We start from the raw sequence: 15299 nt of genomic DNA, 5'->3' as shown, positions 1-15299 counted from the left end.
GCCTCAGGTCCCAAATCTCATCATCTAAGATGTAGGAGATTAAATTGACAAACAATTATTTTTCAAGTAACTGAAACTTAAAACAATAAATAAATGCACTGAACATTACTGCACTATCTTCTAATTACAGTGAATGCACTGACCAAATGCACTGACCTAATGCACTATCTTCTACAGTGACATAACCAATCCAAAGCAGTAGCATGAAAACCACAAACAACTACTAACCCTAGTTCAACTACTTGTTTCCTAACAAAAAATATCATCTTCTAACCATAATTTTCAAATTTGAACTAAAGGTATGAATGGCCAATTTTTTTTCTTACCTCACTCCACCAAAGGACGACGCCCACCTGTGGCCGCCATCTGGATCTGTGTGGATGCACTTCGCCACTGCCCGAGCCGCGCGGACTGCCGAATCTGAGCTCGCCGGATCCACCTGAGCGTCAGGCGGTGATGGATGCGGCGACCGCTGCACCGGGAAGCTCGAGCTGCCTAGCCATTTCTCCACCTCTGAATGTCCACCACCCTCTTCGCCGGGAAGCTCGCCGTCGACGGCATTTGGCTGCGCCGCCGCCATCGCCAACCTAGGTCAATGCGGGGGAGAGGAGGGGTAGACTGAGAGGAGCGCGGCCCGACCACTTGCTTTGGTTCCCACCGGACCGGTCGGGGGCTAACGGCCGTCAACGGCTGCGCCGTCAGCGCGCGTGGCCACGTGGCCTGACCGGTGGGTCCAGCACGTCAGGAAAACGGTAAAATTGCTAGTCGCGGCCGCTTTGGGTTTTTTGAAACAGCCGACCTCCCGTTTGATAGTTTTTTAAGAAAAATTAAAAAGTGATAGTTTTTTGGAATCCTAACCTGTAAACTACTAGTAGTTTTATGCTATTTACTCAAAATCAACGTCAAAATATCGACAACCATCCAAACAAGAGGAGAAATTCTGACCGTCACCAAAATTTTGGTGTTGCTGGTTTTAAATCGCCATCTAAGCGCACCACGGCTACTACAAAACGCCGGGAGGAACGGTCACGTTTCCACCCTGGCGTAGAGACAGGAGCACCGGTACTCGCGCATGCGGCCCAATACGTAGCAGTACGTGCCCCCGTATCCCCATCATCAGAACCAATCATGGAAACCACCTAGAAAGATGAGTGGAGTGGAGATACACAACACGATACTACACACGACATGGTGTACAAGCGTCTCCGTCTCAATCATCAGGGCATCACTCGGAGACGCACGGCGAGGCAGCAGCAGCAGCGCCGCCCCGGAACCCCACGACCACGACGCCACCCCGCTTTCGTTTCCCCCCTTTCTCCTTTCCTTTCCGCTCCTTTGGCCGCCACGAGAGATTAAAGCGGGGAGACGCTCTGATTCCCGTGGGGGATCCCCGGCACCGCACGGCACCAAGATAATCCGTCGACCGATCCGTGATGCAGGTCATCATAATGGCATGCAGCGCACGCTAATTAGTCAGCTGGCCGATGGGCCGGCCCGTACGCAGGAAAGCCAGGAAAATCTTGGCCGGGCGCGCACTAGGAGATGAGACGTGAGGTGGAATTCGCGCGTCGGACAGACAGACTGACTCAGAGCCCCGTGCAGTACTCCGCGGTGCCGCATCTGCTTTGTTGCTGCAACGAGATGAAAGATGCGTGCGCTGTAGCCTCGGCCTGTAGCTTGCCGACTGCTACGAGTGGATGGATGTGGCATAGGCAATGGCATGGCAGCTGCCAGCGTGAGCTGCCCCAGGAAAGCGCGACAGACGGTGTCGCCAGGTGGTAGTGTGTAAGTGTAATCTTGACCGGCTAGAGTGCATCGCAGTCCCTACGTGCTAGTCCTCCACAGCCCACCGCGCTACCTAACTCGTGCATTTGTTTCCCCGCAAAAAAAAAAAAACTCGTGCATTTGTTCCCACGCTTGGGGAAAATAGAGAGTAGTAATATAAAAAATAAAAAATATTCCTTTTGTGATTTGTGTACTTACGATAAGGCCCAGCCGGTCTGGCCCGAACTGAACTAATGGGCTTCTTTCTTCTTCAAGGTTGGAGGTATGGGCTCGCGAGGAATTTGAGCCCAGAATGTGTTCACTCGCCCGCCGGGGAGGAAAAGCGGCCGCGCGAATGTTGTTTCGCCACTCCCTCAGTTTCCCTCTCGTTTCTTCCGCCACCGCACACCCAAATCGATCGATTCAAAAACAAAACAAGTAGGAGTAAAATCGATTCCCCTCTCCCCCCTCGTCGTCTCGTTTAAGATTGGGAGGTCCAGGGAGAAGCAAACGGCGGCGGAGCGGCACCGTCGCGTCGCATCCGATCGGCGGGAGTCCCTCCCGTGCCCTGGGATTGCGATCATCGGTACGCTCTTCTCGAGCTCTTCTTAGTTTTCCTTTTCTCGCTAGATAATGCGTCGCTACTTCATACTCCCCCCCCTTCGTCGGATCGTACTTCTGGTTTCTCCGTTTGATCGTTCCTGTCGAATGCGATGCGACCGGACAATCTGCGATGATCCGTTTGATTTCGCTTGGTGTGGATCAGGGGTGTGATGGTCCTGGTCCCGGCCGCGCCGGCAAGGAAGAGGAGAAATATGGGCTGAAGCAAAGCGGATATCATGTTCTTGTAGCATGCGTTCTCCAAATATGTTTATTTCCATCTCCTTGAATGGTGTTGGTAGCTACTGTGCTCTGTAAGATTGTAATTAGTGTCTGTCGCCCTGCGGTTCTGCTGTTAGCTGTCTACTTCCCTCATGAATCTGACGTGTTGATGTGTTGCGCCGCTCGTGGAAAAATAATCTTGCGCCGCATTTAGTTTGATGCCTTGTTCCATGCTTTCGCTAGACATGTGCTGTGTCTGTTCAGTCGCATTCTCTTTGCAACATTACTGTCCAAGTAAATTAGGACAAGTTCCATTACTCATGTGTTCTGCCTTTTTTGATGCACAGGCATGGAAGACGAGCCTCACAATTCCAATGCCATGGTTGACCAAGAGGAGAGCACAGGCAGCGCCCCTGGCCCAGTGTTCTCGGGTCGAAAGCCGAAGAGGCTCCGGTCGAAGGTGTGGGATGACTTCACCCCCATCTACATCGATGGGAAGCTCGCGAGGGCCGAGTGCATGCACTGCCACCAGGTCTTCAGCAGCGGAACCGGCAACCTGCGAAAGCACCAGGCCAAGTGCTGCCCCAGAGCCCAGAAGAGGGCAATGCAACACAAGCCCCCGTTCTTGTTGACCGGCCAAAACAAATCCTCAGACACAGCGAAGGTTGATCAGAATTTGTCTCACGGGGAGCTTGGGACACATGAGCAGAAGAATCTTGCTTCATGTGACACTCACACTGACAAAGATCGGAAGAATCAGTCGCATGAGGAACTTGCAGTGCCTGACCAGGACATTCCCACTGACATGAATCAGAGGAATCTGAAGGTTGGTCAGATTGAGCCCCATGAGGAACTTGTCAGGATATTTTCTGTGCACGGGTACCCGCCACCGATACAGATCTATGATGGATTCAGTAAGTTTGTTTCTAGCTTGAATCCTATGGTGAAGATGCCGGCCAAAGCTGACATGTATAGGTACTCTAGGGAACTGTTCGACAAAGAAAAAACCAAGCTGAAGGAGAAGTTGGCAGCTTTGAGCAGTCGGGTTTGCTTGAGTGCTTATCTGTGGCATTATGATCTGACCTCAGCGTTCCTATGCTTGAGTGTTCATTACATTGATGATGAATGGGAGAAGCAGAAACATATCATCAGGTTTCACTCTGTGGATCCTTCCTGCAATGCAAAGCAACTGAGCCAGGATATACTGAGTGCTATTGGAGATTGGGGTCTTCGTTACAAGGTTTTCAGCATTACACTGGACGATGTGTTTCTAGATGATTCAGTTGCTTCAGATCTCAAAGCCAGTCTCCAAGAATGGAACCTTCGCTCGGCAAACCGGAGCTCGTGTATGTCTGCAAAACATACCTCATCAATGTCTGCAAACCGTAGCTTGTTTGTGGCACGGTCTCCAATTCATCTAGTTAATCAGGTCATACATGTGGGGATCGATGAACTTCACAAAGTGATGGAGAAGTCAACAAAGTGTTCCAAGCACACAAAGGGCCACATCCCTTCAGCAGTACGGTTTCTGAACTGTGGATATGCACCTTCAGCTGAAGAGTGGAGCAACGCGCAACGTATCTGTAAGATATTGCAGAGGGTGCATATATACATGGATGAGATGAACACCTTTCATGGCCCAGCCGACCTCCTTGACCGGTTATGGGGTGCAAAACGAGCTCTGCATCCAGAAGATAGTTTTTACGGGGACAAAACAGTTTCGAAAGAGCTAAAGAAGATGCAGCAGAAGTTTACTGATGGTAGGACTAGGGTTCCTACCAGGCCTCCGGCGTAGGTTGTATGGACAGGGAGGAGGGGGACGGAGGCTGGAGCGGGCGCGCCGGCGGTCGGGCGCCATCGCGGCTAGGGTTGGGAGAGGCGGCTAGGGTTCCGGCTCCTTGGGGAGCCGGGCAACAGAAGATTATAATATCTTTATTGCTTGATCTCAAACGGTGTCTTACAACTAGTATTTATAACTTTAGCCTAAGATAACTTGCCTAAGATAACTTGCCTAAGATAACTTGCGGGACAAGCCCCTAATACTAATGCCCGGTGGGCCTCTTCCTGGTATAGACCTGTCCGGTCATAACATCTCTACCCGCCTGCGCAAACAGCTCGTCCTCGAGCTGAAAGTCTGGATAGTGTTGGCGGAATTCGTCATGCTGCTCCCAAGTAGCCTCCTCCTCCGGAAGGCCCGCCCACTGAATGAGGACGAACCAGACGCCACGACGGAGCTGCGCCTGCAACACCTTTGCTGGCTCGGGAAGAATGCGACCATCGGCGATTGGAGGAAGCGCCGGAGGAGCCGCCGGTGGCTCGCCACGAAAAGGCTTGAGCAGCCCAACATGGAAGACGTCGTGGATGCGAGCGCGGGCCGGAAGCTGAAGACGATAAGCCACCTTCCCAATGCGCTCCAAGATAGGGAAGGGCCCGGCGTAGCGAGGGCCGAGCTTGCGCTTCGCACGCGGATCGAGTGACTGCGTAGAGCGGTGGAGAAGACGCAGCCACACCCAATCACCCACCGCAAACTCCGCCTCGCGATGATGATTGTCGTAGTAGTGCTTGGCCAGCTGCTGTGCCTGAAGGAGACGCTGACGAACCTCAGCAAGCATCTTGTCACGACTGCGGATAAGGTCACTTGCAACCTCCGTCCGAGCCGTCTCCGGGTCCACCGGAAGTATAGGCGGGGGTGGGCGACCATAGACCACCTCAAACGACGTCGCGCGCAGGGCGGAGTGATAAGAGGTGTTGTAGCAGTACTCCGCCCAAGAGAGCCAATCGACCCAAGCGCGAGGCCGATCACCTGTCACACAACACAAATACATGGCAATGACCTTGTTAACCACCTCAGACTGACCATCTGTCTGAGGATGAAACGCCGTACTCAGGCGAAGCTGGACACCCGTCATCCTGAAAAGGTCGCGCCAGACATGGCCCGTGAACACTGGGTCCCGATCACTGACGATCGAAGCAGGGAACCCGTGGAGACGGACGATGCCGTCGAAGAAGGCCCTGGCCACTGACGCCGCCGTGTATGGATGGCCGAGCGCGATGAAGTGGGCGTACTTGGAGAAGCGGTCGACCACTGTGAGAATGACCGACTTGCTGCCCACCTTGGGAAGGCCCTCAATGAAGTCCATGGATATATCCGTCCAAACCTGAGACGGCACCTTCAAAGGCTGAAGTAAACCAGCCGGCCTCAGGGTCTCCGTCTTGTTGCGCTGGCAAGTCTGACAAGACCGAACCCAGTCGCGGACCAGGGCGCGATCGCAAGGGATGTAGAAGTCGGCGCGAAGACGATGGAGGGTTTTCTGCACACCCTCATGACCCGCCGAGTGGGCGAGCTGTAACACCTGGTGACGGAGATCATCATGCGCCGGAACAAAGATCCGGCGCGCATGGAGAAGCAGTCCGTCAGAGAAGCGCCAAGGCTCCTCCAGGTCGCCGGCCGTGAGCTGCTGCTGAAGAAGGACGGCATCGTCGGCCGTCGCAGTGGCGCGGCGAATGTCGGCGAAGAGACCGAACGTCGGCCCGGAGCGGATGCACAGGGCCGCCCCGGTGGACTCGTCGGTGGAGGGAGCGAGGTCGGAATCGCGACGGGACAGCGCGTCGGCCACGATGTTAAGACGGCCCGGATGATACTCGACGGAGAAGTCGAAGCCGAAGAGCTTGCTGATCCACTGGTGCTGCGGCACGGTCGATAGCCGTTGGTCCAGCAAGAACTTCAGGCTGTAGTGGTCCGTGCGAATGTGGAAGGATCGTCCCCACAAGTACGGCCGCCAATGAAGAACGGCCTGTACGAGGCCAATGAGCTCCCGCTCGTATGCTGCCAGCTTAAGATGGCGCGGAGCGAAGGGCCGGCTGAAGAAAGCGAGGGGCCCATCGCCTTGATGAAGCACGGCGCCGAACCCGGCGCCCGAGGCGTCACAGTCCACCACAAACGGGCGGTCGAAGTCGGGCATCTGGAGGACGGGGCCTGTCGTGAGGGCCCCTTTGAGGGCCTCGAACGCCGTCGCCGCCTCGTCGTCCCAGGCGAAAGCGTCGCGGCGAAGCAACCGCGTGAGGGGCGCCGCGATGAGCCCGAACTCCCGGATAAATTTCTGGTAGTAGCCGGCGATGCCGAGGAACCCGCGGAGAGCCCGCGGCGAGTGAGGCGTCGGCCATGCAGAGACGGCCGCCACCTTGTCGGCGTCCATAGCCACCCGGTCGGCCGAGATGACATGGTCGAGGTAGGCGACGGTAGGTGTCCCGAACGAGCACTTCGAGCGCTTAAGGTGGAGGTGGTGCGCTCGAAGCTCGTTGAAGACAATGGCGACGTGCTGGAGGTGCTCGGCCCAGGTGGCGCTATAGATAAGAATGTCATCAAAGAAAACAAGCACAAACGCCGTAAGTAGGGTCGAAGGACGTCGTTCATCAGGGCCTGGAAAGTTGCCGGGGCGTTGGCGAGGCCGAAGGGCATCACCAAGAACTCGAAGTGGCCATGGTGGGTGCGAAACGGCGTCTTGGCGATGTCGTCTGGATGCATGCGCACCTGATGATAGCCCGAGCGGAGATCGAGCTTGGTGAAGAAGCGCGCCCCATGGAGCTCATCCAAGAGCTCATCGACCACCAGTATAGGGAACTTGTCCTTGAGCGTGAGCGCGTTCAGGGCGCGGTAGTCGATGCAGAAACGCCACGTGCCGTCCGGCTTGTGGACGAGAAGCACCGGTGCGGAGAAGGGCGACGTGGAGATCCGGATGATGCCTGCCGCGAGCATAAGGGCACACTGTCGCTCCAACTCATCCTTCTGCAGCTGCGGGTAGCGGTTGGGCCGAACCGCCACGGGGGTGGAACCCGGTACAAGGTGAATATGGTGGTCGTACACCCGGGCGGGCGAAAGACCCCGAGGCTCGTCGAAGAGATCGCTGTGCTGCTGCAGAAGGGGATCCAGCAAGGGGTGCTCGGCCTCCTGGGACGCGGCGGCCAGCTGGAGGTGTGGCACGGCCGGCGCGGCGCCCCCAAGGCCGTCCCACCGGATGCGGCGGCCTAGCTGCCAGAACGTCATCGTGAGCACGTCGAAGTCCCACAGGATGGGCCCGAGGGTCCGGAGGAAGTCCACCCCGAGGATGAAGTCGAAGCAGCCGAGGTCGATCCCTGCACAGGTAATGGAGAAGTGCTCGCCACAGATGGAGATGGGAACGTCGCGGGCGAGCCCATGACACTGGAGGCGATCACCGTTTGCCACCGTGATCCGCAGGCGCTCCCCGCTCGTGGTCGGCAGTGCTAGCCGATGCATGGTCGCCGCGGGTAGGAAATTATGGGTTGAGCCAGTATCCAGCAGAGCCACCAGCCGCTCGCCATGCACCGTCACCGGTAACAGCATGGTCCGCTCGCCACGGATGCCGGCAAGAGCGTGGAGGGAGACGACGCACGCCGTTGCCGTAGAATCCGCGGGCGCGTCCGCGGGCGCCGCGGGTGGTGGCTCGTCGGTCGAGTCGTCCGCCTCGTTGTAGTCGACCGTCTCCAAGTAAAATAGGCGGGGGCAGACATGGGTCGGCGAGTAGGGCTCATCGCAGTTGAAGCAGAGGCCCTGACGGCGACGCTCCTGCTGCTCGGCCGGGGACAACCGACGGAAGGTCCGGATGGTGGCCGAAGAGGTGGTCGCCGAGGCTGGAGGGGGCCGGCCAGGTGATGGTGCGGGTCGACTGGGAAGGCGGCCGCCCCGGCCGGCCGGTTGCTGTAGCGCCTGAGCCCGCTGCTCGAAGGCCCGGGCGTTGTACATGGCCGTCTGGAGGTCGGGGGGATCCCGGAGCTCGACGTCCACGCGGATATGGTCTGGTAATCCGCCCACAAATAACTTGGCGCGCTGAGTCGCGGAGACGCCCGGCGCATGGCATGCCAGGGCCTGGAAGCGGTCGGCGTAGTCCTGCACCGTGGATGTGAAAGGCAAACGACCGAGGGCCGCCAATCGGCTCCCGCGGATAGGAGGCCCGAACCGGAGGAGATAAAGCTCCCGGAAGCGCTCCCATGGTGGCATGCCGCCCTCGTCCTGCTCGAGGGCGTAGTACCAAGTCTGCGCCGCGCCTCGGAGATGATAGGACGCGAGCTAGGTGCGATCCGAAGCGAGCGTCTGCTGCCCTCGAAAAAACTGTTCGCACTGGTTGAGGGGGTCCTCCGTGCCGTCGTAAGTGGCGAAATCCAGTTTGCCGAAGCGAGGGGGTGTCGGACCACCGTGCCCGGGGGCTGCAGTAAACGACAGCGCATGTGCTGGGTCGGGTATCTCTGGGGCGTAGTTCGCCGAGCTGGAGGGACGATCAAATCGGAGAGAGGGCATCGGGTGTTCCGGCGCCGTAGTATACACCGGGTCCGGAGACGAGCCGGTCGCCCACGCGGGAATCGGCGAAGGCGAGGACGAAAACTGCACCTGGTGCAGGGGCCGACCAGTAGGCCGGGACGCAGGTGGTGGTGCTGGCGATGGCGGCGGCGCCTGCGTCGTGGGGGCCGGCGGTGGCGCCGGGAGGGACTGCTGAGGCGGGCCTCCTAGCGCTGCGGTGGTGGTCGGCCACGCTGGCCAAGGCGTTCCCGCGGCCGGGTAGTGCGGCAGCAGGAGCGGCGGCGGGGGCGCCCCTCCGTAGGGCGCCTGGAAGGCCGGGGCGGGCCACTGTAGCGGCGGCGGCCCATAGGCGGTGGTGGCGGCGTTCGGTGGCGGGGACTGGTGTCCGGCGAGGTAGAGGCTGATGCCTCGGACGGCGTGGACGAGCTCCCGCAGGGTGCCCGACATCTCCTCAGGCGTGAGGAGCGGGGGCGGATCCGCCGTGGTGGTGACCGGCGCCGGCGCGGTAGTGGTGACGGTCCCGGACGTGATCGCCGTCATCGGCGCGGAGGTGGCCGGCGGCAGCAGTGGTGGGGCAGAGGTAGATGGCAGCGGCGGCGGTGATGGAGGAAGCGACATGATCGGCCTGGTGTCTCTGGATACCAAATTGGTAGGACTAGGGTTCCTACCAGGCCTCCGGCGTAGGTTGTATGGACAGGGAGGAGGGGGACGGAGGCTGGAGCGGGCGCGCCGGCGGTCGGGCGCCGTCGCGGCTAGGGTTGGGAGAGGCGGCTAGGGTTCCGGCTCCTTGAGGAGCCGGGCAACAGAAGATTATAATATCTTTATTGCTTGATCTCAAACGGTGTCTTACAACTAGTATTTATAACTTTAGCCTAAGATAACTTGCGGGACAAGCCTCTAATACTAATGCCCGGTGGGCCTCTTCCTGGTATAGACCTGTCCGGTCATAACAACCGAATACTGGAATCTCTATTGCTTAAATATCTGTCTACCTGTAATCATGGATCCTTCACACCGTCTGGAATGCATCAAGTCTTGTCTTCGTCCTAAGTTGTACAATTATTGTTTGAGGCGCGAATTGGACAAGGATATAAAAGAATATTTTCAGGAAGTGCATGACATGTTGATCAACCTCTTCTATGAATATTCTGATCAGGTGGGAGACACTAGCTGCACATCTGGACCTAAAACTGGCCGGAACATTCTTGTGAAGGGGGATGATACGCTGATGCAATATTATCATCATATTACCTATCCATTTAGCAAGCGTCCGATGGCAGAACTTGATCAGTACTTGCAAGAGCCACGTCCCTGCACAGGCGAGCAAACCGTTCTACAATGGTGGAAGGAACATAGCCTGACCTACCCCACAATTGCTCGGATGGCACGTGATATATTGGCAATACCAGCCAGTACTGAATGCAGTGTAGCAATAAGGACTGCAAGACGAACAATTTGTCAGTCTAGTAAACACTGGGTTGAGGAGACTGTCTGTACTCAGGATTGGCTCACATCTTATGGTACGACATACACTTGCTTTTCCGATTGTTATCCGATTACAGACCTGCACTAACCTCAACCTTTATGTTATCATAGGTTCTTTGAACGAAATGCCAAACGGTGCTCTTTTTGAGTGAATACTCCGACCTTCCGAATGTTCCATGTAAGCTGATTTCCTTCTCTTCTTCCTAATTTACGTATGTAACATGTGCTACTAGCAATGGCTCAGTGTTGCCTTTCCACTGCAGTATTCAAGAACGGCAATGGAATCCTCTCACATGACTTTTGTCTAGACTTCAGACAATTTTGCGGCAGTGTGATAAGTTCATCCGATAACTTGGAATCTTTGGAGCATGCTAAGTTCATATATTAGTAGTTCTAGTTACAAATGGAAGTGGTCAGGCCTTTGTACGCCATCTGAGATTTATTTTGGCGCAAAAGTTAGAGCACTATTCCTTGTATACATTTCATCTGATTATTCTTGGCTGTTTTGTTTGGATGCTTACTCGTATCCTCTTCAAGCGCACTGCATTCACTCCATTTCCTCCAGCCCTATATTAGTTTACTTTGACTAGAATACTATTTGGTGGTTTGTGCGCCAGTTTGACTTGTTCGTCGAGCGAGGTCAGACTTCTTCTGAAACTATGATTCACCACCGTGCCTGCTCACGCTGCTCTCTGGTTTATATCATGTCCGGTGTTTCTGGTATATGTCTGCTGTATGTCTCATTATGTTAATATTGCATGTTGTACCACATGTCGTCGTCTATTGCATGGTTTACTAAGTAACTATTGAATGTCATAAATGTTTTTTTACTGCGTATTTTCGACTGCTTGTTTCTCTGTGCATTGCTTTTTTTTAAGCGTACTATTGCATATTTGTTAGTATTGATGTATAATGTGTTTTATCATATGAATCTTCTCTTTGAATAGACATCTTCTATATCTAAATAGGAGCCCCCACTACATGGTTTTCCTGCGTTTTGGTGAAGCCACGTCATCCACTAATGTCATCAATTTGATAAGCCGAGTGGGCACCTCGGCTGTGATTCTTTTTCAAGCAATGACAATTCCTTTCCGACACTGTGCACTCTCAACTTATTTTCTTCTGTTTTGGCATCTTGATGTTCAACAATCAATTGCTTCACTTCTTTGCCTTTTGTAACCAATGTTAACTCTTTAATTTGGCTCTTTATCTTTTAAGACCAAATTTGAATTAGCACTCTTGTGATCATCTTTCTTAACGTGATTAACTTGCTTGACCATCTCCTTTTTAGAGCTTTGAAACAATTCTTTTCAATTGAAACGGACTTTGACATGTGATTGTTCATCAAATGCTGGTTTTCTCGTAGCTGCATAATTTTGAGGAGATGGTCTAAAATAAGATGGAGGATGCGCTCATGAATTATACATGTACCATGATGGATAAGGAGAAAAATTAGCATATGGGTGTATCCATGACATTGATATTGGCGCCCCAAAATAAGGATATGAATATGCTGCATTAAAATTCTCACTTTGCCAATACCGGTCCTCAGATTTGCGCCTAGGGGGTGATCGTGATGTTTGCACTACTTGGCCGATAATCACTTTTTGCTTTTACTCTATTTTTGATATTTAGCTAGTAACTCTACAAAAGTAATTTTTTATTTCTTTTCTTTGTGCTTATTTTGGCCTTTGTTTTCTTTTGGTTTGCTTGCATTGATCTTTCATTTGCTTCCGTCCCCCGGTGGTTGGCGTCTTCATTGTAGCTTTGATGAAATTACCGCCCTCAAGAATATATTCGTTGTGCACTTGGACAATCTCTTTACTTGAATGCTTGATTTCATCACCTGCAGCTTTTACCTTCTCGTCTTTAAATGTATCGGCTTGAAGTAGCTGATGCAAAAACTTTTTCATTTGACCACTACTAGCTAGAAGACTTGCTATAGTAATAATGGCTAATGGTATCCAACCACATTTCTTTAAGATATCTTCCGACACTTGCACGAATTCTTGCGGACACCCTTTTTCATGAGAAAACACTCTTTTATAGAAGAGTATTCTCGATACATCATTAGAAAGAGCTCTCATTCTGTAAATATCATCAGTGGAACAACAACATGCTTCTGACACATTGACAATACGAGTTGTTGTAATCAGTTGACTTCCGACACTTTTGTTGAAGAAGGCGCAGTTGATTATTTGCCACACCTTTGTATCCCATATGTCATCAATGATAATGAGGTACCTACATAAATGTTTTTGAGAGTTAGTTCACAAATCAATCAATAAGATACATGTTCTAAGGATACTATTAGTAAAAGGCATCCAAGTGCAAATGACCAAGAGAACTCAAAGAACTATACGAACACTAAAAAATTACATATAGTGAATCAACAAATGGAAGATGAACTTCAGACCATAGTACAAACTGATCTCTGACATTATAGTTTACGAGTCTGGAATAAACACCGAGTCCGAAATAAAGCTGTTACAAATAAAGGAGTGTAACGAACAATGCTGGAGAGCAAGTCAACCAGGCATCATCAGTGCATAATAAAGAATGGTTCATCAGAGCGAAATGCAGGGTGTGCCCTACAAACTCAATGGTTCTTGAATTGGTGTAAACATGAGTGGACATAATGTCGGTTTCATCTTGTTGGAGAAGAAGGACGGATCAAACAGCAAGGCAAATGCAGTGTGCTTGACTGTATTGTTTGGAAAAGAAGCGGCACCGGAGTTGGAGGCACGCACGATCAGCGTCCCTGTCGACGAAATTTTCTTGCCCATGCTAGCTGCAGTGCCATGTTGAAGGACATACATGTGAGTGGCCCAGCTAAACAATACAGAAGAAGAAAACATACTTGATCCAACAATAGAAAAGGGCACCTATACTAGTACTACTAGTACATTGCTTGCAAATTAACAACTGATGTATAAATATTTATACACCATAAGTAACCAAGGCGAAATCCGCATCGCAGCTTTGCTGGAACATCAGATAGGCACATATATATATAGTGCTATCAAAAACGTAGAGATGTGGATTGTGGAAGCACATGCATACAAATGGTTCGGTCAAATGTTCTGAACAGAAAATAAAAGACACAGGGTTCATCCAAGTATACAAACACATAGTGGGTTGCTCGCTAATCTGGACTACTTCGCATGCGTTATCTTGTAGTAGCATGCAGAAATGACAATTAAGGGGCCCTCGTATCTTTGCAGCATAAACCAAGAGGACAACGCTGAATAATTTTAGGCTTTAGGGGCCTGATCGATAGAGCTAGCTAGATAGGGAAAGAGATTGCTGAAGCTAAGAATAGTTCAGTGCTAGTATCTCTCCGGAAACTAATATAAGAGCGTTTAAATCACTATATTAGTTTACAGAGGGAGTACTAATTAATTAACGAAATATGTATTTGGCACCCCTGTGCCCGATTGCAAAACTGCCACACCACTCGGTGTCCCTTCGATCGGCATCGCAGCATGATTCACTTTTTTCGGTTCTTCCACTCCTTCCCCGCACTCGTCCTCTCCAAGCTCGCCGCCTCCGACCACGTCTCCTCCGCCGCCTCCGCCCTCTCCGAGTCGCTTGCCTCGGGGGCCCTTCGCGCCTTCTCCTCCCACCGGGCCGCCCGGGGCCCGGATCCTCCCTCCCCGCCGCTGCACGACTGGATCTTGGACCGCCTCCTCTCCCCCGACGGCGCCGGGTTCGCCTCCGCCGTCCTCGGGAGCTTCGCCAGGAACCTCGTGCTCTCCTACCGTGATCCCGAGGCCCAGCCCCGCGCCCCTGGCCAGCCGGACTGGCTCGCCGCGCTGTGCAGCGACAGGGGCAAGGAGGCCGCCGCGGAGCTCGTCCGGGTGTTCGTCAGCACCGCCGTCGCCGCCTACCTCGACAGGACCGCGGCCGTGCGCACCTCCGACCAGGTGCTCGCAGGCGTCACTGACCCCAAGCACGACGCCAAGCTCAAGGACCTGCTCGTGTCCGTCTGCAACGGCGCCGTCGAGACGTTTGTCAGGACCTCACGGCAGGTCACAAAGGAGGCCTCCATTTCTCGAGCTGAAGCAGCAGTGGTGCAAGAGGTCTGCAATTCAGGTCCTAGCTGTGTAATGGAGAGAGTATCGACCACATTGGCCATGCCAAGCAACCGGAGGTTTGTGCTGGATGTCACGGGCAGGGTCACCGCAGAGATGGTCCGGTCATTCCTCGAGTTCTCGACTCAGCGGGTGTCCGCTGGTGCACGAAAGAGCATTGTCGTTGCCCGTGACGAAATCACCGAAAGGGGTCTCGTCGCCGTCAAGTACCTGAGCGCCAAGTCCATGGCCATCTTCACCTTATGCCTCACAATGTGCATGCACATTTCGGTTGGAATGAGGTTCCCGTTGCCGGCCTAGGCATAGCCTGGTGTGGACTTCAAGGTGACATTGTTCCAGTTATCCTGATTGTAGTTGGAAAGTAAAGTATGTAGATTGCAAATTGATCGTTTGCTACTGCTAGCCTTTTTCTGTGCTGTTGACTAGTATTTGGAAGCAGAAATCTGTTGGATTTGTAGTTGTTGGTTTGTTGTTTGTGATAGTCTGATAGGGAGTATATAGGCCACGAATGGATAATTTTGCAACTTTAGTGTAAGGTTTCATATGTATTATGGTGTTGTATCCTAGTGTCTTCGCCGTCTTTTCTGAAGGAAGTAGGTGTTAGTATCTTATTGATGCTGACTAGTGATGTTCTTCAGCATCAGCTCTGTGTGTGTGGATAAGCTATTTCAGGCAACAATAGCAGGAAACTTGTCCACTTATGTTTTCTATTCCCTTTTTGCCATGATTTGTGGAAAAGCAAATATGAATTGATCAGAGATTTGTGCCTGGATATACCCCTGATAAATAGCACGGTACTATACCCCCCTCCCATGATATTT

The 15299-nt window shown here is 53.0% G+C and overlaps 2 protein-coding genes across 2 annotated transcripts; both read left to right on the top strand.

Moving 5' to 3' along the window:
• Positions 1-2248: 2248 nt before the first annotated feature.
• On the top strand, positions 2249-4381 carry LOC119309549 (zinc finger BED domain-containing protein RICESLEEPER 3-like). Its single transcript, XM_037585528.1, has 2 exons — positions 2249-2350; positions 2934-4381. Exon 2 carries the CDS (start codon positions 2936-2938, stop codon positions 4379-4381), a length of 1446 nt encoding a protein of 481 aa, XP_037441425.1. The 5' UTR covers positions 2249-2350; positions 2934-2935.
• Positions 4382-13854: 9473 nt separating this feature from the next.
• LOC119305554 (protein PHLOEM PROTEIN 2-LIKE A10-like) lies at positions 13855-15236 on the top strand. Its single transcript, XM_037582045.1, has one exon. It carries the CDS (start codon positions 13870-13872, stop codon positions 14776-14778), a length of 909 nt encoding a protein of 302 aa, XP_037437942.1. The 5' UTR covers positions 13855-13869; the 3' UTR covers positions 14779-15236.
• The last annotated feature ends 63 nt before the right edge of the window (positions 15237-15299 follow it).

The sequence above is a fragment of the Triticum dicoccoides genome, chromosome 5B, assembly GCF_002162155.2.
Source record: "Triticum dicoccoides isolate Atlit2015 ecotype Zavitan chromosome 5B, WEW_v2.0, whole genome shotgun sequence".
Taxonomy (NCBI): Eukaryota; Viridiplantae; Streptophyta; class Magnoliopsida; order Poales; family Poaceae; genus Triticum; species Triticum dicoccoides.
The sequence above is the reverse complement of the archived record's forward strand: the minus strand, read 5'-3'. Positions and strand labels throughout refer to the sequence as shown.